Here is a 23,785-nt window from a genome sequence, read left to right as displayed (position 1 = left end):
GTAACAGGGCTTGCCCCCACGGACCTTGCCTCTGGAGCCATGGGGCCCCCTGCAGAACAGTGTGGCTCCCACACTAGTTTTTCTGGCCTGCGTATAGGCTTTTCTCCGATGTTTAAGCCTCTCGGCTCACTTGGAAGCAAATTAGGCATGAAGGGAAGCTGGCGTTCCTGCTGTGGTTCCCCAGCCAGCCTCTTTGCTCACTGCACAGCTGTCTTCTGGCTGGCGTGGCGAAACAGCTCTTTTCCCATTTGGCATTGTCCATGGCTTCTGAAAGTGTAAAGTCAGAGTTGACAGCCCACAGCCTCCCTGATGCAGCCTCTGCCATCTCTCCATGTTCCCTAGCTCAGATGCCCTCTGCTCACTCCCTGCGTGGGGCCAGAGTGTGGAGGTGAGGCTGGGGGCCTGGGACGGGATTGAGCCTCCCCCACAGAAAGCCCTCGTTTTGCTTGTTCTGACTTCCAGCGTTTACTCCGACACTGGTTAACTGGCTCTTTTCTTGTCTGCTTCCTCCCCCACCCTCCTGCCGTACCCCTCCCATGGACCCTCCCGTGGACCCTCCCGTGGACCCTCCCGTGGACCCTCCCGTGGACCCCACTCTGCCTCGGTCCTATGGGCCGGGTCTCCAGTGGGCGCATCAGTTACAATGACATGTTTGAGATGCTGAAACACATGTCCCCGCCCCTGGGGCTGGGGAAGAAATGCCCTGCTCGTGTTGCGTACAAGGTAGACCCCACCCCTGCACCCCACAGGCTGTCTGTGCTGGCCTCCCATCTCTTCCGGGGCTTGTCTGTCTGTCTGCTGCTCTGCCATCTCTCCGTTCCTTTCTTTTCTCTGTCCCAACCTTCTCCGCTTCCTTCCCAAACAGAGGGAAACAGACACTGCGAAGTGTCTCTCCACTGGCCCCTTGTCCCATAGGGCTGCCCCCTCTGAGAGCTCCCCAGGAGGCTCAGGAAGATGGAGCCAGAGCCCAACAGCTGCCTTTTCTCATTCCCTTCTCTTCCTCAGAAAGGAGGGGACAAACTAGCTTTTTTGACAGAGGCTGTTTTTGTTCTGAGCTCAGGACCACACTCGGCTCCTCTGTCCCCCAAGCCTCTGACGTGGGCAAAGTTGTCCAGCCCGCAGTGTCTGGCCTTGCAAGGCCTCTGCAGGGTGCACCTGTGGAGCCCACGCCCAGCTCCACATGCATTGAACTTTGCGGGCTATGGAGGGGGTGTTGTCTAGAGCTTCATGAGTCCATGGAGCCTTGAGAAGGAAGGGTGCTGGAGAGAGGCATCCTGCCCTCATTCCTGGGCCTCCAGAGGGTCCTGTGGGGTGAGAACAAACTCTGGGGCCTGGGTGGTCCCATGTCCCTCCCCCTCTGTTGCCGAGGGCCCAGTGGTCTGAGCTGCAAAGAGGGAGTAAACTGAGGACACTACCAGACCTCCCCCTGGGAATGTGAGCAGGCCACGTGGCCCCATTCCCAAGTCTGTTCCTACGTGTCCCTGCATCCCCAGTCACCCTCCTTGGTGAGTAAGCACTTCCCATCCCCCTAGCACTCCCCGCCTGAGAGCCCTCCAGCAGCCCCAGTGGCTACATGACTCAGCCAGCACCGATCCGGAGCCTAGCTGCCATCTCCTTGTCTCTGAGCAGGCTTCCCACAGAGCTTTCGTCTCTCTGGCTCTGTCCACGTTGTCTGTTTCTGTGCTCTGATTCTGGGCCTGCATCTGTCCCCTGGCTCAGCGCAGCCTCTGGGAGCTAAGTGGCTCCTCTGGGCCATACATGATGCCTCTGGTGGCCTCCTTGGTCCTCCCCCGCCTGGCATGCATGTCGAGTCTGCATGGAGACCCTGCGCGCGAGGCTGTAACACTGTCCTCAAGACGGAGAGCTCTGTCCACGCCGACAACTGTGGCCAGGGTAGGCGGGGAAGGCCGTGATAGGCTAGCCTTTGGAGTTCCTTCTTAGGTGTGCTGGCCCAGTCCAAGGTTCCGGGCGTGAAGAGACCAGGGGAGGCCTTGAGTTTAGTGAGAGTAGGTGGTCTTGGTGAGTTGGGAAGGGCCCAGGGGATGCACGGAGTGCCACGGCCAGAGGGTCTAGGCCCAGGCAGAGGTGCCCGTCTGTTCGCCCTGGTCTTGCCCCTCTGCTGCTCCCAAACTCCTGGCCCTTTGGGGCCTGGGCAGGCAGGTGGGGGGCTCTGGTAAAGGTGCCCTGGACAGAGCTCTCCTCTCTGGGAAAACGCCTGCTTGTTCCGCCTTCATGCTGGCCCCTGACTCCCTGACTCCCCTCGAGAGGAATCGTCTGCCTCTCCCACTGCCGTCGGTGCTGGCCTGCGGGAGCGCTGCGCTCTGGGAGCCGTGTGTGCCGCGCAGGCGATGAGGGAGGCCCCGGGACCGTGACTGGAGGTGCCACGTGGGGCTTTGCCAGCATTAGGGGCCAGGGTGTGGGTCTTGTCTCCAGCCATCTGCCCTCCGTCAGGCTGAAGACTGGATTGGCTCCAGAGTGCTGGGGGTAGAGTGGCCCTACCCAGAGAAGGGGCCGAGAGGCTGCCCTGTCCCAGGGTTTAGGCTTGGCAGAGGACAGCCTACCCCATGGAGTGGCCCTGTACCCCGCCCCCCCCAGCTCCCATCTTGGTAAGGAATAAAGAGGCTGCTGGGAGAGGACAGGGGGCCACAGTGCCCCCAAGGGCTCCACTTGGCCAGCAAGGCGGCCACCCCATGGTCAGGACATTCCAGACACATCTGAGACCATTTTGCTCCTGGAGATCACGTAAGTTCTTAAAGCCTCAGGCTCTGGACAGCTGCTGGTTGTTACCAGAGGAATTTGGTATAGACACACTCCTATTTCCAGCTGTTCTGTCCTAGAAAATGGAAGAGAGGGAAGGGGGCTGTTCACCTAATGGTGAAACAGGGAGAAAGCTTGCACAGGCCCCAGTCTGGCTGAGCGCTTGTGTCCCTGTGGGATGGCCCTGGGCCCCTGTGCAGCTGGCTGAGCCCGAGGCCCTTGCAGTCACATCTGTTGGCTCCTTCCCCCGTAAGGAGCTGGTCTCGAAGAATTTCCTTGTTGCCTTGGGCTGGTGCCATTGAGCACCCTTCCTTAGCCCCTAGCTGGGTGGTGAGACACAGAGGCCATGCCGGGGCTTGTGTCTCCTCACTGGGAGCTGACCTCCGAGCTTGCGGTCCTGGCTGCCCCACCACTTGCCTGATGCTCCTATCTGTGGGCTGTCCCAGGGGTCCTGCCCCCCAGGCCTCTCTTCAGCCTAGGCCACATACTTGTTCTATCATGGGCAGTGGGCTGGGATCCCTCTGGCTGAGACATGCCTGTTCTTTCAGAGGAATCCAGTCTTCTGGCCTGGCCCCACTGGACAGTATTTACCTGGACTGCTGTCTTTCTGTAGCCAAGGGAATCCTCAGCTCAGATGAGGGTCGGGGTCCAGGGATAGTGTGAATGCTGGCAAAACTCCTATCCACCTAACGTCTCCTGGTCCTGGGAACCCTGGGAGGCCCGGCCTGATCTGCCCCCTTATCCCCAGCGCCTGGTTCGTATGAACATGCCCATCTCCAATGACGACATGACCGTCCACTTCACATCCACGCTGATGGCCCTCATCCGGACTGCACTGGAGATCAAGCTGGCTCCAGGTGAGAGAGGCAGCCTGGGGGGGGGGGGGCCCAAGGCAGGGCCATGTGACTGCGCCGCCTCCCCCGCCGAAAGCCACCCCAGGCAGCTGTCCAGGGCGGGGAAAGGGGCCTGTCTGGGCGGCTCCTTGTCAGACACCGACCGTGTCTCCTGAAACCGTCCTGCACGTTAGCGCTGCAGTGACCCCGTTTTCGTGTAAGGAAACTGAGGTGGAGTGAAAGCGAATGACCCCAGATGACCACAGTCATGCGGTGCTGGAGCCTGCGTTACATGAGCCAGTGCCCCTTACCTGGTGGAGAGCACCCCTTCCCCATTGTGAGCCTAGTCCCCCCTCAGGACCACGAAGCCCCCACCAGACCAGGGAGGAGATGGACCTCCCGCTTGTCCTCCTCTCCCGCCCTCTCACGTGGTGACTGCTTCCCCTTCACAGAGAAAATGAAGGGCCCTCCCCCACGGCGCTTCCTCCCTGCATCCATGCCCTTGAGCTTGGCCCTTTCTCGTGTAAAGGGATGAGCTGAGGCCAGTCTCCCCTTTTTGCATACTCTGTACTATTTTCATCGTCGACCCGAGGATGTCATGCCCCAAATTCTGTATGCTATTTCTTGTCCTGTCAACTGTCTCTTCTGGGTTATTTTCATCAGTGTATAAGTGTGCTGTTACTGTTCCTGTGTTTTGGAAGCTCTCCTCTTCCCCTACCCCCATCAGCTTCTCCCTTCCCCTCCTCCCCTTCCTGGCAACAGGAGAAGCGGATCTGCGTCGCCTTTGGCTTCTCCTTCTCTAGTCTGCAGCCCGGCTTTCACGACGCGAAGCTTCTGTGGCACTGCTCTTGTCAAGTTCTGCGGGAACCTCCCCTTGCCTCGTGGGGCTGTCCGCAGCCTGTCCGCAGTAGTCCCTCCCTTTTGTGTGAAACCCCTTGTGCCTTTTCCTTCTGTTGTTTCCCCCCAATCTCTGAAGGTCACAGTGTGCTTCAGACACACATTCCCACCTTTTCCCGTGGGTCACGTGTTGTGAATTCCAGTTCTGTATTTTCAGTCCATGCCTGCTGCTAAGCCCCAGGCTTATATAGCCCACACGCCACTCGCCAGCTCTGCTTGGAGGTGCAGTAAGCATCTAGAATCCACGTGCTGACCCTTGAGCTCCAGATGCTCCCCAGACCCCTCCCTGTCTCCATTGGTGGGACACTCTTAGAGCTACTCAGGCCAACACTTTGTACATCGCTTTTATCTCCTGCTTTTTTATTATCCTTTTTCTGATCCGTATTTCTGAACCCTTGCAACATCTTCTGACTCCACCTTCAAAATACACCCAGAACATGAGCAATGTCTGCTCTCTCTTCCTGCCGCCTCTTGGTCCACATCACTCTCTGTCGGGTCTGGGCTGGGGCTGTTGCAGGAGCCTTCCCACTGGTCTGCTTCTGCCTCTTTCAGTCTCCCTCCGACACAGCAGCCAGAATGGTCATGCTGGAAATCAAGCCAGTAACGTTAACAAGCCTCTCGCTAGCCGGACCGCAAAACAAGCCTCTCGCTAGCCAGACCGCAAAACAACAAGCCTCTCGCTAGCCGGACCGCAAAAATAGAAGACGAAAATGACGAATGTATGGAAGGGAAGAGGGAGCACTGCTCTACATCCTCCTAACACTGAATGGACAACAAGGAGGTTTTATGACCAACCCTATGTGCATCACTTTAGTAACTTAAATGAAATGGAAAAATTCCTTGATACAAACTATGAGGCTCTTTCAAAAATAGATAACCTGAAAAAAGGAAATAGATAATCTGAGTCATACTGTATGTATTAAATAAGTTAAATTCATAGTTAAAGATCTTCTTAGAAAATCATGGGTCCAGTTGGCTCCATTGATGAAGTCAACCAAACATTTAAGGAGGAAATAATTCTATACAAACTCCTCTAGACAATAGAAAAAGAGAAGGTAGTTTCCAGTTTATTTTATGAGGCCAGCATTACTCTGATACCAAAACTAGGCAAAGACATTACAAGCAAAAATGATAGACATTCCTCATGAAGACCACAAAATTTTCAGTGAGTGTTAGCAAACTGAATATGATGACTAGTATTTATCCCAGGAATGAAAAATGCAAATTTGAGCTCAATCAATACAACTTAATATATCAAAGAAGAAAACCTATATGATTATCTCAGTAGATGCAGGAAAAGCTTTGACAAAACTCAGCATCCACTTATGATACACAAATTCTATTGTAAACTAGAAATTAAAGCAAACTTCTGCAGCCTGGCCAAGGGTATCTATGACAAAGCCACAGCTATGACATGCTTAACAAAGAAGCCTGGCTCCTCCCCCCTGAGATGAGTAACAAGACAAGGGTGTCTGCTGCCACCGTTTCTGTGAAATACCCTACTTGAGGTTCTAGCCATTGTGACAAGCCAAGAAAAAGAGATAAGAGGTGTGCCAGTTGGAAAGGATGAAAGAAAAATGCCTCTGTTCACGACTGACACGATTATGTAGAAAGTCTCAGAGAACAGAATAAAAAGCTAACGAAACAGAAGCATCTGCATGCCCAGGCACCTGAAGCATTGCTGGAACCACTGAACCCTAGGAAGAGACGGGGGCACTTCATTAGGCCTTCATTAGGCCTTCAGGGTGGTCACAGCCTCGCTCACACCTCGATTCTCTGGCCTCCAGAACTGAGACGGTGTGTTTCTGTTGTTTAAAGCTGTAAAAAGAAATTACTAAAACTGAAACATGAGTATAGCAAGGGCAATATATAAAAAGCAAGTATATTTCTATAGGTTAGCTATTGAAATTGAAAACTGTTCCACCAAAACTATCGAATACTTCTACATTGCTGGCTAACTCTGAAAGTATATATGCTGGCGTGTACGTGCGCACGTAATAAATAAGCCGTGCTCACGCCCTGGCAGAGTCAGCATTGCCGGTTCTTCTGTCGATCAGCCATCCCAATGACAATGCAGAGTCGACGTCATCCCAGTCAAAATCCCAGCAGGCTTTTTGAGATGAGATTTATAAACTGACCCTAAAATATATGTAGAAAGCAAACAAACTTGAATGACAAAACAATTTTGAAAAAAAAAAAAAAGACAATATTAAGCACTGAATGCGGGGAACTGAGGCTCCTGTGTCCCTAGTGTGGGTGCAGTGGTGTAGCCGCTTCGGAAAAGCTTCATAGTTCTTCGTCATGGGGCCCAGCCACCCTGTGCCTAAGGGGGATGACATGAAAACACACACACACACACCTCTGTGCTGCTGTCTGCAGCCTTGTTCATAATCACCCCAAACTGAAAACAACTCGGGTGTCAACCAGGTGGTGGCAGATAAGCAAACTGGTGTTTCTTTGTGATGAGACGGTTCTCACTCAGCAGCTGAGGAAGAGGTCGCTGGCGTGTTGGCATGGGTGGGTCTCAGACACATCGTGTAGGGTGGAAGGTCAGATTCGACAGCCAGCGTATTATGTGATGCCATCTGTATGATGTTCCGAGAAGTTGAAATAATAGAGGAAACACGTTGGTGATGCCAGGGCGCTGAACGGGGTTGAAGGGGTGGAACGCAAAGGGTGGGGAGGGAGTGGGGCAGGAGTGCCACGCTCCTGCCTGAACTGCGGTGAATCCACGGTTGGGTGCGCGTCACAGAGTGGAGGAGCTGACGAGGAGGATGTTCTCATAGACGGTCGCATCTTAGTAACCATGATGCTTGAAGAAAGTGAGATCAGAGGCACCGTCGCTCTGCGCTTCGTCTCCCTGCAGCCCCGCCTGCACGTCTGCCCCTGCAGCCGCGGCCTTGCCCTGCTGGCTCCCTGGCCGCCTCTGTCTCCAGGGTCCTGTGAACACGTTCCCGACGGTCCACACTGCAGCCCTCCTGACAGCTCCCATCCCTCCCTCCTGGTTTCTCCTGTGTCCCACTCACTGGATTTTCAGCTTATTGCCACTGTAGGTTAAAATCGTGTGATTCCTCAGGGCAATTTCTTTTGTTTTTGTGCCATCATCTAGAGCAGCGCCTGTCATTTGGTAGGTGCTCAGTGAATGTGATGGAATGACTAATGAATGGCTGGGACACCGAGGTCTCCCTTCCCCTCCCCACTCTTGCCCATCACTCCTGCTTGCCCATGCGCCCTCGCTCAGCACCACACCTCTTTAGACACATTTTGACTGGGAGCTGTCTGACCAGCCCTCACGGCAGTGCTTCTTACCCAGCAACTTTCCCCCAGGATCAGGTCTCCCCCTACCCACCTCTGCCTGTTCCCCTGCGGGGCTAAGGGATGGCTCCTAACAGCCCTCCCCGCTCCCCACCCTTGTCCTGCCCCAGCTGGCACGAAGCAGCATCAGTGCGACGCAGAGCTGAGGAAGGAGATTTCCTCTGTGTGGGCCAATCTGCCCCAGAAGACCCTGGACTTACTGGTGCCACCCCATAAACGTAAGTAGGGTGAGAAACTCACCGTGCCTGCCCCTTTCATGTCCCACTCAGAGGCAGAGCCGAGAGTCCTAGGTGAGGGCAACTGTTGAGTCACCTTGGAGAGGAGGGCTCAACCTCCTTGATAGCCCAGAACTCTGGTCTCCACGGTGGGTGCACAGGGGCTGTGGGAGGAGATACCAAGGCCATATTCCATTGAGAAGAGTCACCCACACTCTTCGTGTGGGGACTTCCCTGCAGAAAATCCAGGGAAATGGAAAGGAGACCCCTAAAGTTGGAGCAGCCAGGATGACGTCTGGGGTTAGACTGAGCTGTGCTTTGCTGGGTGGAGCATGGTGGGGCCTGGGGAGGATCGGTGTTGCTCCCGTCCTCGGGGCCAGGAGTCTTTACCCAGCCTCCCCGCGTGTCCCCTTTCTCTGTATTCCCTCCCTTGCCTGTCGTGCTCTCCAGCTGACGAGATGACGGTGGGGAAGGTGTATGCAGCTCTGATGATATTCGACTTCTACAAGCAGAACAAAACCACCAGAGACCAGATGCACCAAGCTCCTGGAGGCCTGGCCCAGGTACCAGTTTCTAGGAGTCCCAAAAGTAACCCTGAGATTCCGGCACCTTCTGTTGTTTGGCGGCAGAGGGGACCTGGCCCCTTCTTGGAGAAAGTGCAGTGGGAAGAGGAAGATGAGAGGTCCTTGTGGCTGCCTCACCGGCCCCCAAAGTCAGGAGCCCCACCCAGTCTGTGCTCCTGTTGATTGGTTGTCTGCTGCTGTGAGGGAGCTCCTCGTGTGGAGAGCTAGTCATGCCCAGGGCAGAGATGCGGGCTGAAAACGGAGGCCGCAGGCAGTGCTGCTGCTTTGAAGAGTACTTGAGGTCCTCTGGGAGGGACACAGGCAGGGTCCCCGACAGCCCAGTGTCATGAGGGTCCCACTCCCCTCTGAGTGGGGGGATTTTGGGTCTGTCTGCCAGAGGTCATCCTCCAAAGATGACGGCTTCATCACAGCCCAGACCTTGAGCGAGCGTGTGTAGACTCTCATCTCTAAAGTTGTCTGGTGTCCAGAGCTTACAGGACATCCATCCCTGGCCATGTGAGGTGGCTGGTGCCCACACCCCAGCCACGAAATATCTGAATTCTTCTCAACCTTCAACTCTAGTGGTCTCTGCCAGGCAGTCCAAGTTGATGATGATGTCCAGTCCCCGAACTGTGTAGGAAGGGAAGCTGAGGCCCAAAGAAATGAAAGGACTCTCCTAAAGTCACTTACAGGAGAGTTGGGAAGGGCTTCCTGATGGGCACCGGGCAGGCCCAGGGATCCCCTTCCCACGCTGGGGGGTCCAGGCAGGTGGCTGAACATGGTGGCGCCCTTGTCCACTGTGCCTGCCAGGCCTCAGAGACCCCTCCCCATGTCCTTCTGCAGATGGGCCCCGTGTCCCTGTTCCACCCCCTGAAGGCCACGCTGGAGCAGACTCAGCCGGCTGTGCTCCGAGGAGCCCGTGTTTTCCTTCGGCAGAAGAGCTCGGCCTCCCTCAGCAACGGTGGGGCAGTGTGAGTGCCGCCGGCAGGTGCAGGGTGGGGACGGGAGGAGGGCAGGGCTCCTCGGACTCCACCTGCTCTCCCCCCTGCTGCTCTGGCGTCCAGCCGGGGTGCGCGGGGCTCCTTGCGGCAGCGATCCAGGACAGGGAGCCCTCGGGTCTTATCGCCACCCACCCGCACCCACTGCCACCAGGTGGCTTTACTGTGGGTCCAGCTGGTCCAGGCGGCCACCAGAGCTGGTTCTGTGGTTGGTCTGAAGCTCACTCCTATAGCAACAGGCAGGTGCTCTTCCGGCCCCGGGGGCGCCTGGGTGAGACAGCCGGGTGTCCCAGCTGTGCCTCCCGCTGTGTGCTCCTGTTTCTCTGTCAGGTGGAGGCTCCCCTCTGCTAGCTCACTGGCCTTTGTTGCCTGCAGACCATTAAGAAGCTTTTGTTTCCACTTCAGCTTCTCACCACTGTTTGGTAATGGCCATTTAGTGTTTTCACCTTTCTTTAAGAGACTTTCCCCCTCAGATCCCCATTTCGGTCCTATATGTGCAGATATAATTGTCTGGCTGTGCGAGGTCTCGGGTATCCCATGTCGAGTTGTGGTGAAGAGTCATGCCAGTGCAGGGGACATGGGTTGCATCCCTGGGTTGGGAAGACCCTCAAGTCCATAGGGTTGCAAAGAGTCAGACACACCTGAGCAGCGGAGCACGACTCACGCTGCGTCTTAGCTGCGGCATGCAGATTCTTCACTGTGTCACGGGGGATCTCGCTCCCCAGCCAGGGATTGAACTTAGGCCCTCTGCTTCAGGACCTCAGAGTCTTAGCCACTTGACCACCAAGGGTGTCCCTCCATTTGATGTCTGCATTTTGTAGCCAAATTGGTAAGATCCTGCCATGTCATGTAACTCTTGGTACTGAGCCTCAGTAATTCTTGGTAATGACTGCAAAACCAAGTGATATAGAATAGCAATCACCATGGGACTCTGGCCGAGGGGCAGAAGGCGGTGCCAGGCTGAACTGCACCAGAGGGCAAGACTCTCAGCTGCCCTCCAGGCCAGGGGTCCTACATCTGCTAATATCCCGTTGGCCAAAGCATCTCATTTGTTGAGCCCAAACAAGATGTGCTCTGCCTCACTGGCAGGGGCCGAGGGTGGGCCTCACACCCGTCTGCTGTCCTGGAGAGCAGCAAGGTCAGCAGCAGGCATGGCGAGGGCTCCCAGCTTCTTCTCCTGTGCATGTTTTGGATACTTGTTTGAACCCGAGTTCGGGTTCCCGGGCTGGCAGCCATGTGGCTTTTGCTGAGGAACAAACTGCCATGTTCAGGGAGCCCACCCGGCAGTGCGGCAGACCTGGTCCCCGGTCAGGCGGCTGGGTCCTGGGCGCATCTGCACTGCAGGGCCAGAGAGCAGCCCGAGGGGAAGTGCAGGCCACAGGCGCTCAGGCCTCCCCCTGTGCCCTGCTGGCCGCGGCAAGTCATGTGCCAGGCCCAAGCTGGGGGCATGGGGGCAGGCGGTGGTGGTGCAAGGCCCAGCCCAGAGGTGGGCACGCCGTAGGACACCGGGAGAACCTGAGCACGAGTGGGAACTCCCAGAGGAAAACCATGCTCCAGAAGAGTGCCCGTGGGCCCCGGGGACAGTGGCCCTTCTCCATATTGGTTAAGATCTCATCTGCGCACTTAAACAGTGGATCCTGAGTGTACATGTGTGTGTCGGAGGGGATGGGGTGGGGCAGTGTCTTTGTAGATTGATCTGAGCTGAGCTTTCGGTTCAGGAGAATGAGTGTCACTTTCCCCGTGGTTATAACGTCTGCACTATAAGTTCCCACTGCTTTTTGTTGCATGCGAGAGAGGGCCCAGTCTATGGGGGCCAGGCACTGGGGGCATTTGTTGAGCCCTCTGACGGGTGGTAGCAGCGCCTGCCTGGCCTCAGCGTGGTGTGGCCTCAGGGCGACTAGGCCTTGGGGCCAGCGTCTGTCCTGCTGGCTGTGCTCCCCTCGGGGTCAGCCTCTCCCGAGGCTGCAGCAGCCCCAGACGCACCGCACAGGGGAGGTGCTTGCAACCTGGGAAGAGGAAGGGTGTTCTCAGAAACCCCAGCGATGGTGGGTCAGGTCATTCGTGTGGCCGGCTGAGGTGATCAGGCTTCACCTCCAAGCTCAGAGTGTGATTGTTACCACTCAACCTGGGTGACAGAGAATGTATGTGATGCTTCATTGAACGCGAGAGCAAGCAGAAACCCAGGCAAATGCTGGGCCGTGTGGGAGACATACTGAAACACTGAGAGGGTGAGGGCAGGCAGGCAGTTTGCGTGTGCTGGGAGGGCGTCCAGAGGCAGTCTCGCCAAAGGTGACCTCAGGGTGGAAAAGCTCAGATCGGGGAGTAGGGGCGGCCCTGGCTGTCAGGGCTGGTGAGCTGCCGCACAGGCTGGGTGCCTCTGCGTGTGTGCGTGTGGCCTTGTCCTTGTTGTGGACGATCTCCGCGTCCAGCACACAGGTGAGCCCTGTGTCGGCCAGCTGCCCCTTGCCAGGGTCCCCTCTCTGCCCGTCCACTCTGAGCCATGGAGGGGCCCACTGTGCCTGTCCCTCCTGGTGAGGCTATTGCTGTGCCTCCACTTGGGAGCAGCCGCGCGCAAGGGGTCTCATCCCTCTGGGCTCCTTTAGCCCAGAACAGGGTCAAGGTGGAGGTTCCTGGCAGGGTGGAGCCTAGTTCTGGGTGGGAGCCAGGTTCTATTGCCCGTGGGCTTCCGGGCCAACAGGATGATCCCCTGTCCTCCATAGACAAACCCAAGAGGGCGGCATCAAGGAGTCTGTCTCCTGGGGCACTCAGAGGACCCAGGAGGTACCCTGCGAGGTGAGGACACCCCTGGAGCATGGCCACTCCACAGAGATCCCGGTGGTGCAGACAGGAAAACCGGTGAGAGCTCTCAGGGCTGGGGGCCGAGGTGGGGGTTGGGTGAGAGTGGGTGAGCGCGGGTGAGAGCAGCGTGCGGGCTGAGGCTGGGAGGTGGGGGAAGTGAGAGTGGGATGGGGTGGGTGTGACTGGGGGGCTGCTGTACCCCCAGGCTGTGGACGTCCAGATGCAGAGCATGGCCCTGAGAGGCCCTGACGGGGAGCCCCAACCCGGGCTGGAGAGCCAGGGCCGAGCGGCCTCCATGCCCCGCCTGGCAGCAGAGACTCAGGTGGGTGGTCTGGGAGGGCTGGGGCTGTGGGAGGGGGTTGGAGGTGAGGAGACCTGGCATGGAGGAGCTTGCATCCCATGGGCGGGCTTTGCTGGGGTGAAGCTTCCCACATGCACTGTGTCCAGGACACCCTCAGCCCCGCTGGAAACCCTCTGGAGGTGTTGTCAGGCCATCTAGAGTCCTCACTGCCCATTGTGCTCAGCGCCTGCCTGGGCACCAAGGCCTGCAGCCCACAGGTGGCCCCGTGGCCCTGACCTAGCCTTTCCCCCTCTCTGGGACACACCTCTCCCCCACCGCGCCCTGCCCCTCCCCCAGAAATCAATGCCTCCTGCAGCCACCCTGTCCCCTTTCAGGGGGTGGCCCTGTTCTTTCTCTGGGACACTGGACAGCCTGGAAGGGAAGCCCCTGGGTTGAGGCTGTGCACTGTGGGCTGAGTCCCTAGGCAGAGCACGCCTCTTCCAGCCCCTCCCGGCCCATCTCTGCCCACTGCTCAGTGCGCTCCTGGCCTGGCCACCTCCCCTTGGTGCCACGTTGGCGCCTCTTCTCCCTCCATGGCGCTTGGCCTTGACGGTGGCTGCGGGTGAGTATGTTTCCACGGGTCTTGGTCTCAGCCCTGGAGGAGCAGCTTCACAGTCCTGGAGGGACAGAGGGCTGGCAGAGTGGTCGGCCACGGCTGCCAGGGCAGCCCTGGGTCCCATCTGGGGCCCTTCCAGCCAGGCCCGCAGCCCCTCTTCCCAGCACCTTCCCTGTCCTGTAGGGAATTTGAGGCCCAGAGGCCACCTGGGCCTCACCTGGCCTGGGAAAGACAGACACATGAATGGCAACTTGTGCAAAGGGTGCTTTTGAAGAAAGGGTGGATCTCAGGTGGGGAAGAGTATTCCAGGGAGAGGGGAAGGCCTCATGGTCCCTGAACCCCAGACCCCCCGTGGTCCTCCCCAGGCCAGGCCCTCCTAGGCCCGATCCTTCCCCCATCCCCACCCTCCTGGGGGCTCAGCCTGCCCTGTCTGGGGAGATAGCCCTGCTTCAGGGATGGAGCCCCAGGCCCATTCCTCCCAATGGGATGTGTCCTGTGGTCCGCCAGCCCCCACGGCATGGCTGCTGCCTGGAGGCTGGACCCCACTCTCAGGCTGTGAGCCCACCCATGTCCCCGCCCACAGCCACCCCCAGATGCCAGCCCCATGAAGCGCTCCATCTCCACACTGGCACCCCAGAGGCCCCACATGGCTCATCTGTGCAACGCGGCCCTGGGCCGTGCTCCATCCAGCCAGGCCGCCCCCCACCACCACCACCGCTGCCACCGCCGCAGGGACCGGAAGCAGAAGTCCCTGGAGAAGGGGCCCAGCCTGTCTGCAGACACAGATGGCGGTGCGTGCGAGGGGGCTCTCGAGGGGTGGTGGCTCCAGTTGGGGTCCAAGAATCCCTGTGAGATCTTCTTCCCTTCTGTAACTCATGACCCCATGGGCAACCCTGAGTGTGGAGACAGGACCACCTCCCACCTTTCCCTGGGAACCCTGCTGGCCCTGAGGAACCAGGCCTGGGTAAGGTCTGTGTTCCCCCGACCCCAGCCACTCGGCTGACTTCCATTCTCCCCTGGCCAGCACCCTACAGCAGCGCGGGGCCGGGCCCCCCGCCGCCCCCAGGGGATGGGGCAGCAGGCTGCCGGCGGGAGCGCAGGCAGGAGCGGGGCCGGTCCCAGGAGCGAAGGCAGCCTTCCTCCTCTTCCTCCGAGAAGCAGCGCTTCTACTCCTGTGACCGCTTTGGGGGCCGTGAGCCCCCACAGCCCAAGCCCTCTCTCAGCAGCCATCCCACGTCGCCCACTGCCGGGCAGGAGCCAGGACCCCCGAGACAGGTATGTGGGCCCCGGGAGTCCCCCCCATGCTCCCACCCGCACCCCATTCCCTCGGGCCCCGGGAGGGAGCTCTCTCCTGTCCTGGTTCCCAGGCCAGAGCCTGCTCCTGGCTTCCTGGCTTGCCCATCCTGCCTGGCGGGGCCTTGGCCCTCCTGCTCCCCAGTGCCTTCTTTCTCCCCTGCCCGCCTGAGATGGGCTGGGCTGTGCTCTCCTCCTCCCTGGCCCTGTGCGTGCCCAGCCCCTGCTGGCACTGCCCTCCCACCCTCCTGGGGCCGCCCGCGTGCATCTCACCCACCTGCGCTCCCAGCCCTTTGATTCGGGTTTGCTCTGTCCCGTTTTCTTGCAGGGTAGTGGCTCCGTGAACGGGAGCCCCCTGCTGTCAACATCTGGTGCTAGCACCCCTGGCCGCGGCGGGCGGAGGCAGCTCCCCCAGACCCCGCTGACCCCCCGTCCCAGCATCACCTATAAAACAGCTAACTCCTCGCCTGTCCACTTTGCCGGGGCTCAGACCAGCCTCCCTGCCTTTTCCCCCGGCCGGCTTAGCCGTGGCCTTTCGGAACACAACGCCCTGCTCCAGAGAGACCCCCTCAGCCAGCCCCTGGCCCCCAGCTCCCGGATTGGCTCCGACCCTTACCTGGGGCAGCGTCTGGACAGCGAGGCTGCAGCCCGCACCCAGCCTGAGGACACGCTCACCTTCGAGGAGGCTGTGGCCACCAACTCAGGCCGCTCCTCCCGGACTTCCTATGTGTCCTCCCTGACCTCGCAGTCCCACCCCCTCCGCCGGGTGCCCAACGGCTACCACTGCACTCTGGGGCTCAGCTCGGGCGGGGGCGGCCGGGGGCGGCACAGCTACCACCACCCTGACCAAGACCACTGGTGCTAGCCGCACCGCCCGGCGGGCGCGTCCAGGTGATGAGTTTTATCATCCGTGCTGGGCCCCGGGGGCGCTCGGGGCACCGAGGTGGGCAGCAGCCCTGGGAGGAGGGCCTGCCCCGTCTCTCCTCCTCCAGTGGGACGAGCGGTTAGTAGAGGGAGGTTGCTCCCTCTCTACCCCTCCCACGCTGCCTCCCTGGGTCTCGGCACAGACCCCACACAGGACGTGGCTGTGTGTGCTGAGGGGGACCCGGTGAAGAACCCAGCATCCAGGGTGTGTGCTGGGACCGTTCCGTAGGAAGTCTGACTCTCATAGGGATCATCTTTTATCCAAATGTGTGGAACAGAGGAGCAGGTGAGACCTCAGGACAGTCAGCGGTGACCGGAGCAGGTCTCGTCAGCACCCTCACACCAACAGTCCGGGCGCCCTTCATGCCTGAAGTGGCAGAAAGCACTGGAAACGTGCGCAGACACGGCCCTCTCCCGACAGCCAGCCCTCGCAGGGCCGAACCTGGACGGCATTCCCGGTGTTGGCTTCGGTGTTCAGTCGCAACGCCCTTCACTCTTCTGTCGACTCTATGTGCTCAGTCAAAACTAACCAACCAGAATAATGGGGAAGGGAACAGTACCATAGCTGTGAAGCATCCAGCCTGTAGGAGGAGCTCAGCCTTTCAGGATGTGTGTTCCTGGCTTGCTCGAGGAGATGCTCTGTGTCCAGTACAAGCGGCCAACAGGACCACCCAGCTCCCGCTGCTCTCGACCAAGTGCCTGACCTCCGAGCCCCTCACACAGGCTCCCAGGGGCCCATCACCACAAGCGGGCTTTGTGGAGACTATTCCAAACAGCAGCTGAGTAGAAGGCGGACGTACTGGAGAACATGCAGAAAACACCCAGGAGATTGGTCGTAGCTGGGATGAAGTGGCTGTTGCCCCTTTTCCTCAGACCAGTGGAGAGGCTGCAGGGCGTGTGGAGAGAGGCCCGTGTGGGCGATCAGTCCGCTCTCCACTCGATTCTCAGGGAGGCAGGGTGCAATCTCCGTAGCTGTGCGAGTTTCTTTCCCCAGAAGGCTCCCTGGGGGGAGGCTGGTGCGGAGGGGGAGGTGGCACAGTAGGGGCAGAGGTGCCCAGGTCCGAGCAGACGAGGGCAGATGGGAACCACGCTGAACCGTGGCTGGAGATCGGGTGCAGGAGCAGCTCGGCTGTGGCTGCTGCGCTGGGCGTCTGAGCCCCCACTGGCTCTGGCATGAGACAGGGGAAAGCAGGCAGCGTAAGGAGCTCCAGCTTCAGGGCCACGTTCAAAACGGAGACCGCAGTGAGGATGTGGTCCATAACACACCGGGAGACCCTCTGCTTCGCGAACAAAGGGAGCATCGAGCTGAGCCGATCCGGGCATGTGCTCTGCGTTTTGAAGTGTGAGAGGGTTTCTGCTGGATCGTTTGAGTGTTCTCATTGGCTTTCACCCCGTGATTCTCCTGAAGAAGCTTGGTGTGTGATGTGTGTGTGCGTGTCTGTGTGTCCCAGTGAGTGGATGCCATTAACCCATAGGGCTATGCAACAAAAGACACACGTTTAACAGAGATAAAACACACAAGACCGCCACCTGTTCTAGGGTTTCAGCATGATTGTGACCAAACCATTTTTTAGAATTTCCTTACTCGAAGGCACAACACTCTGAAACTTTAAGATAACAGAGTATTTTACTCCACTGGAATACAGCGAAAGCCAGAATCGCCGACTGTGCATGTGGTCACTGGCTCCGGTTGCAAAGCGGAAGGATGTGCATCTTGGTACTGATGCTCCGTCTCTGGTCCCCCAGCCCATGTTATTTTGAATGTATTCATTCTGTGCTGAACCATAGCTGCTTCCCCAGGCCATACTGGGCAGAGAATCCACTTTGCTAGTCCCACACAGCTTTGCTGGTCTGTCTGGACCCTTCCAGACCATGGAAGTGGTAAGATTACAGCGAGTGCGGGGGACACTGTGTCTTGTTTTCCCAACTCTGTGTTTTGTTTCTGTGCTGTCTCTTCTCAGCTATCACATTCCCCTCAAAGTCTCATAGCGAGTTGCCAAATCTGAAATGCATCCGCCAGTTGTCTGCACCTGGAACCAGTCAAGCAGTGGCTGTAGTTTGAACCAGTTATGTGTGCACGTAAAATATAGACATATATACATATATTCCAGTATGTGCATGAAATGGATATCTTCGTACTTTTTGATACAATGTATTCCTTTGTTAATTTTTAATTATATTTGATATAAATCAAAGGTTTGTTGCAAAACTTTATATTTAAGAACAGTGTTAAAAAAAAAGAGAATTCCCGACCATGCAACACAGCTGGGACTCACTTTTAAAAAAACTCTGTGACCGACTAGTTTGCTGCCTGAGGAATATTTATCAGCCACACTTTGGATTCTGCTGTTGTTTCTACAATGACATTTTGTATGAAGCAAAGTCCTTGGATTAAAATAAAACTTAGCAAAAAATGAAAAACAAAACCCCACCATGCTGCTGGATGATGTATGCAGGGGCTGTGGAGGCAGACACACGAGCTGTCCCTGTGGGCATGTGGCTGAGTGCGCAGCGAGCAGAGCTCAGAAGAGGCTGAAACCTCTTCAGCTTGCTCTGGGCCTGGTTAAGATGCAAGGGTTAGCTCAGCTTCGGGGTGGGGATCAAGGTAGGCCTGTGGCTGGGAGAGCCAGGGTTAGGCCTTAGAGGGGATGTGGTTATCTTTTAGGGTTAGGAATATAGTGGTGTGTAGGTTCAGGTTGGGGATGAGCAGGCATTGGCTGAGGTTTGGGGTTAGGGTTAGCTACATTAGTGGTTAGAGGTCAGAGTGACAGTGTTAGATTTGAGTTAGGTTTGAGAGAGTTAGGGTTAAGAGTTAGGGTTTAGGGTTAGGTATAGGCAAAGGGTTTGTCCATATGACCACTAACAATATAGGGTTATGTGGGTGTAAAAATTAAGATTTTGTTCAGTTTAGAGTTCATTTAGAAAAGACATACATGAGCAGTGTTAGGTTCACAGAAAAATAAACATTAAGGTTCTGATTATGCTGGGAAAAGGGATTGGAGCAGGGTTCAGATTTTTAGCCTGTTCTGATATGGGCCTGTGTTTAGAGTCAAGGGCGGTGTAGGACAATGGTCAGGTCCGAGGTTAGGGTTAGGGATAGTGTAAGGTTCAGAGATTCAGGCTCAGTGCTCAAGGTTAGAAGGTAGGGTCAGGATCAGGGTTTGGAGGTCAGGGACAGAATTAGAGGGAACAGTAAGAGGAGGAGGTTTTGGGGAGCCAGAGTGGAAGGATGTATGTTAGAGGTCAGGGGTTAGGGTAGATGGTCTGAGTCAGGGTCAGGGTCAGGGTTAGGGTTAGGGTCAGGTTAGGTTAGATGGTCTGAGTCAGGGTCAGGGTTGGGGTCAGGGTTGGGGTTAGGTTTAGGGTTAGATGGTCTGAGTCAGGGTCAGGGTTGGGGTTTTCGGGGTTCAGTCCAGTATCTTGGGGTAAGGGATTAAGGAGTATTAGGGTTTAGGTGTAGAGGTAGGAGGGTGGGTTTAGAGGGTTAGTGTTAGGGTTAATGGTCGAGATGTGGGTGTTTGAGTTGCTGTAACAATGTTGGGGTTAGGCATAACTGGCCCAGGCCCCCTTTCCCTCTCCTCCATAACTCTGAGGCCTCTGGGATGAACAGGACTTTCCCTGGGTTGCTTGTGGAGGTGGGGTTGACCTGGAGCGCTGGTCGTCTACTTCTGAGTCCTGAAATCTGGGGCAGAAGAATGAAATGTCTGTTCTGGTCGCCGACAGTGTCAAGTCCAGCTCAGCCTGGGTCAGCGGCTGTTAGGGCCTCAGCAGGTTGGTATTGTCCACAGGGTTTCCTCCCACCGTGTGGCCTGGGGAGGGCGGTGCCTGCCGCACTCGGGCTGGACAGCACCAGGCCCAGCGCGGCCCGGCCGAGGGCACTCCGTGGTCACGTGGGAGCTCACACAGAACTCGCTGCAGTGACTGAGCAGCCCTCAGGTGCCGCCTCCCGAGTGCTGGCGGGGCCCTTCTGAGGCCCCAGGCGTCCCGTGCCCCATTGGAGTGGGCGTCAGTGGACGTCAAGTCTCAGGGCAGCCTTGACCTCTGACCGTTCAGTCAACTGTGGCCTGCCTGCTCAGGTGATCCTGGTCCCTGTCAAGCCTTTGTAGCCAGTTACCGAGCTGACCGTGCTTCTGGGCCATTGAACAGCTACCTGGGCAGTGTGGACAAGCCGTCGGGATGTTTCAGTGTCCAACATCCATGTGGCTGAGAAAAGGGTCTCCCTCTCACAGCCTTGTAGCCTGCCAAGAGAGGCAATAGCACTCTAAACATTTGTGTGTCCTCGTTCACAACAACCGTCCAGCAGACCATGGCCCTGCAATCCTTTGGCCTGCCAGGTGTCACAGATTTTGATACTCATACTCATCACGACTCAAAGATATGGGGGCAGCTGTGCCTCCTCAGGGGAGGTTCTCGCTGAGGCTGCCTGGTCTCGGGGAACCACCTGCACCCATGTGGGCTCCGAGAGCTGCCAGTCCTGGATTCCGTGATATGGAGCAACCCTTGAGCCTCCGACTGCTTCACTGAGCAAGGAGTCTCTGCTCTTTGTAAGAGAGGGAGGAGACTGGATGAAGGCGCAGCATTGCTTGTGGGGGCTGGGTGGGCGATGCGGCCGGGGGCAGGTGTGGCTCCCAGGCGCCCACCAAAAGGGACGTGAGAGAGGCCTGTGCCTTTTGCAAGTGGAGGGCTTCTTGCTGTCATGGAAGGGCCGACCACAAGGGCACTGGACGGGTGGCCGCAGCTCTGGACCCTCAGTCAGCCCTCCTCCCGTGGCCCTCGCGTCCCACTGCTGCTCCAGGGCTGTCAGTGATGTGGAGGCTGCTGCTTTCCTTGAGCCAGCGTGTTCCTGAGTCAAAGCCCGGAGCCTCAGCTCTCCCTAGGGAACTTCTCACCTGCTTCTACTATGAGTGTTTTCAGAGAGCTGACCCCACGTTCCACCCACCTTGAAGATGGCCATATAATCCACATTTAGACAATCCTAGGTTCCATCCTCTGGGTGCTCTGATGGGTTCAAAGATGATAATATGACCCAAGTTAGACCAATGGCATTCAAAGCCATAGCTGTCCACGGAGCACAAGGGCAGGAGAAACCTTTTCTAGTAGCATGGACGGTGAGTGGTGTCAGCCTGGAGTTGCTGGAGGCCCCAGAGACAGTGAGTGAAAGCGTGCCTGTGAATGGGGCCCCCCAGAGTCATCTAGCAGGACAAAGGGTTGGAGAGACAGCAGGTCACGCTGTGAGAGTGTGAGTGTCTTGACCTGCCAGGTCTCAGCCCGCTCTTAAACTTGCCACTTAAAAATACGACTTTAAGCTTTTAAAATTAAAAAAATAATAATAATAAAAAAATAAAAAAAAATTGTAAAAAAAAGAACCCCCCCCCCAATACTACTTTATTTCTACCATTTAAAATATATTTAATTGTTTTACTTCGGAAGCATGTCCAGTCCCTAGGGATCAGAAAAGTCCTCGCTGACTCACAGGAATCCGTACTCTCTGAGTCTCCCTCCGCATGGTGTCTGCACTGGGTGGGGGCACATCTGGGGGGGGGTGCAGACACTGGGTGGGCTGAGATCTCAGGGGGCCTGCCAGACACCTGCTGTTTGGAGGTGTTCTGCCCCTTCCCTGTCCCAGGAGCATAAAATCCCAGAATAATGAGAGGAGAACCAGTGGGGGGTTAGTTGGTCTGTGTCTCCTGTATTTTAGAGCTCATCATGTCAGTGTGTGTTTTCACTGGCAAATCACTCATTTCCTCTCGGTTGCCATTGTGAGACCATAGGTTTCTCTTGTTTGATTTTTATTTTCTCCTCTTTTTAATTTTTTTAATCTAATTCTTACAACTAATGAACAAATAGTGATACCTTACTATGGGCATCCCTAGTGGCTCAGACGGTAAAGAATCCGCCTGCAATGCAGATGTGAGTTTGATCCCTGGGTAGGGATGATCTCCTGGAGAAGGGAATGGCAACCCACTCCAGTATTCTTGCCTGGAGAATTCCATGGACAGAGGAGCCTGGTGGGGGTCGCAAAGAGTTGAACACGACTGTGACCCACACTTTCATTCAAGCTTTTTCTGTCCCAGGCTTCCATCCATGGTACCACATGATATGTAGTCATCAGGACTCTCTAACTTTCCTTGTCCTTGACAGTTTCTTAGACTTTCCTTTTTCAGTGCCCTTCATAGGAGAAAGTCACTATGTGGAGCCCACACTTCAGGAGAGGGCTTGTAGCTCCACTCCCTTGATGGATGGCTGAATGTGTCTATCATGTATTTAAAATCCTCCTGCATATGAGATTTCTATCTATCTATTTATTTTAGAAATAGAAAAGCGAAAAATATTTTGCTACAACATGAGGTTTACAGAAGTTTCCAAATAGGCCATGAAAATGGTCACAAGCTTTTTCTTGGAGGGAGGCCCTACGCTTGGCAGCAGGGTCACAATGGCTTTGACGTTTGTGTTCCCATTTTGGTTCAAACAATCAAACTTGTCCGCCTATGACATCAAAATGAAGCTAGAGAGCGTATTCTAAAGAACTGGTTAGCTGCTTTTAACAAATGAACCTCGAGCACCATAAAAATGTGGAAAGGAGCCCGTAAAATGGAAATAAAATGACCTTCCCCTTGACAAAAAAAAAGACACTAAAGTAAAGACAGCACGCACACTGCTGCAGCTGACCCTGACAGCTATGTCACTTGCAGCGCGTGCGTGTGAAGTCGCTTCAGCTGTGTCCAGCCCTTTGCAACCCTATGCACTATAGCCCACCAAGTTCCTCTGTCTATGGGATTCTCCAGGCAAGAAAATTGGAGTGGGTTGCCATGCCCTCCTCCAGGGATCTTCCAAACCCAGGAATCAAACTCTAGGCTCTTAAGTCTCTTGCATTCGCAGGTGGGTCATTTATGACTAGCACCAGCTGGGAAGCCCAGTTCATTTCCAGTGCTTTGTACTTACACTATGACAGGGGAAATGAATAGAAGCAGAGAGGGGCCACTGCTTTTAAATGTTTTGCAACAATCCATATGATACCTCTAGGCTCTATTCATGCTTTACAACCGTGTGTCAGGACAAGACATAGATTTGCTGATGTACATTTAATCACCAAAAGACTGAGGATGTCTAGGTTTTTATTCTGTAATGCTTCTGTGTTCATTAAATGCCAAAAAAAAAAAAAAAAAAGAAATCTTGGCACAACAGGAGAAGTGAGGCACTTGATGATCGGGTCAGTTTAAACACTGTTCACGGCGTATAGTCCAGTCTGTGCTCAGCTGTCTGTGCGGCTTGGGCTCCGTTGGTCTCCCACTGCCCTGCTCCATCTTCACTAATGGATCACTGCACTGGGAGCGCTTAACAAAGCCTGGAGCAACAGCAGAACTGTGTGGAGCTGCAGTGCTGGGGGCCACTTGTCTCTCCGAATATCTGAACAGATTCTTCCCAACGTGTCTACACTAGGGTGATAATTTTGGGTCATGGAATCTACTTTAAGCGCTGCCATTGGGTATTTTTCTGGAAGGAATAATTCAACTTTAAAAGTCCCTTCCTCAGGGGGATTCCTGAGGGTCAGCAATGACTCCATGAAAATAATGGGCATTGCTTTCATGTAGTTCTGCCAGCAAAGGCTGGGATTCCTGATAATCCTGCAGGGCAGCCCAGCCATTTAGTCAGATCCCTGGCTTGGCCTCTGGTCTCATCTCCTGAGATTTCAATTTAATCCCATCAACTCTCTGGAATTTTCCTGAATAAAAGGGTTCTATCCAATCTCATTGATAAAATACCTGTGCAGCCATTAATTTTTACTAGTGTGGATACTTGGATAGTTAGGTTAAGCCTTTGGTTATAATCCAGCACTATCGTATTTGGTTGCTTAATTTATTATGTTTTGGGTGTTGATATTTCTTTTCCTTTGGCTCCTGTTTCCTTTGACATCATTCCATATGTGAGCGCTTTTTCCTGCCTGTTTTGACTACTTAGGTTTCATTTCTATGAGACCTCTGTGTGCAGGAATTGCATTTGTTTCTGTTACCTCTTTTGATCTGTCTTGTGTCAGTTTTTATTATTGGCCCAGCCACAAGATTTCAAGATAAACAAAGCACAAGAGTCCTAATAGGTGCACAGGGGTATCTCCTTGTATTAATTTGTAATTGCCTACTTGTGTATGCTGTTCAGTATATTTTTGTATACTACGTGTATATCTTTGGCCAGGTGTTTGTTCATATCTCTGCCTGTTTTTAATGGGGTTGTTTGTGTTAGAGTTCTTTGCATATTTGAGGCAGAGTCTTTATTAGCTGTGTGTTTGCAGAATTTTTT

General features: G+C 55.6%; 1 protein-coding gene and 1 pseudogene across 1 annotated transcript in view; one reads left to right on the top strand and one right to left on the bottom strand.

The window, feature by feature from the left end:
- The window catches only part of CACNA1B (calcium voltage-gated channel subunit alpha1 B), a 213,547-nt gene extending 195,631 nt beyond the window's left edge, over nt 1-17,916 (top strand). Inside the window, exons 38-47 of the mRNA XM_069579582.1 lie at nt 627-723; nt 3,506-3,614; nt 7,913-8,020; nt 8,468-8,580; nt 9,424-9,551; nt 12,299-12,434; nt 12,583-12,699; nt 13,857-14,064; nt 14,298-14,548; nt 14,895-17,916. Coding sequence (XP_069435683.1) covers nt 627-723; nt 3,506-3,614; nt 7,913-8,020; nt 8,468-8,580; nt 9,424-9,551; nt 12,299-12,434; nt 12,583-12,699; nt 13,857-14,064; nt 14,298-14,548; nt 14,895-15,431 — 1,804 coding nt within the window. The 3' untranslated portion in view covers nt 15,432-17,916. The remainder of the gene's footprint in view (nt 1-626; nt 724-3,505; nt 3,615-7,912; nt 8,021-8,467; nt 8,581-9,423; nt 9,552-12,298; nt 12,435-12,582; nt 12,700-13,856; nt 14,065-14,297; nt 14,549-14,894) is intronic.
- Nucleotides 17,917-22,706: 4,790 nt separating this feature from the next.
- On the bottom strand, nt 22,707-23,135 carry LOC138438003 (ubiquitin-conjugating enzyme E2 N-like; annotated as a pseudogene).
- Between the last annotated feature and the right edge of the window lie 650 nt (nt 23,136-23,785).

Source organism: Ovis canadensis, chromosome 3, assembly GCF_042477335.2.
Source record: "Ovis canadensis isolate MfBH-ARS-UI-01 breed Bighorn chromosome 3, ARS-UI_OviCan_v2, whole genome shotgun sequence".
NCBI lineage: Eukaryota > Metazoa > Chordata > Mammalia > Artiodactyla > Bovidae > Ovis > Ovis canadensis.
Note: the sequence above shows the minus strand (reverse complement) of the source record. Positions and strands in the feature narration are given on the sequence as shown.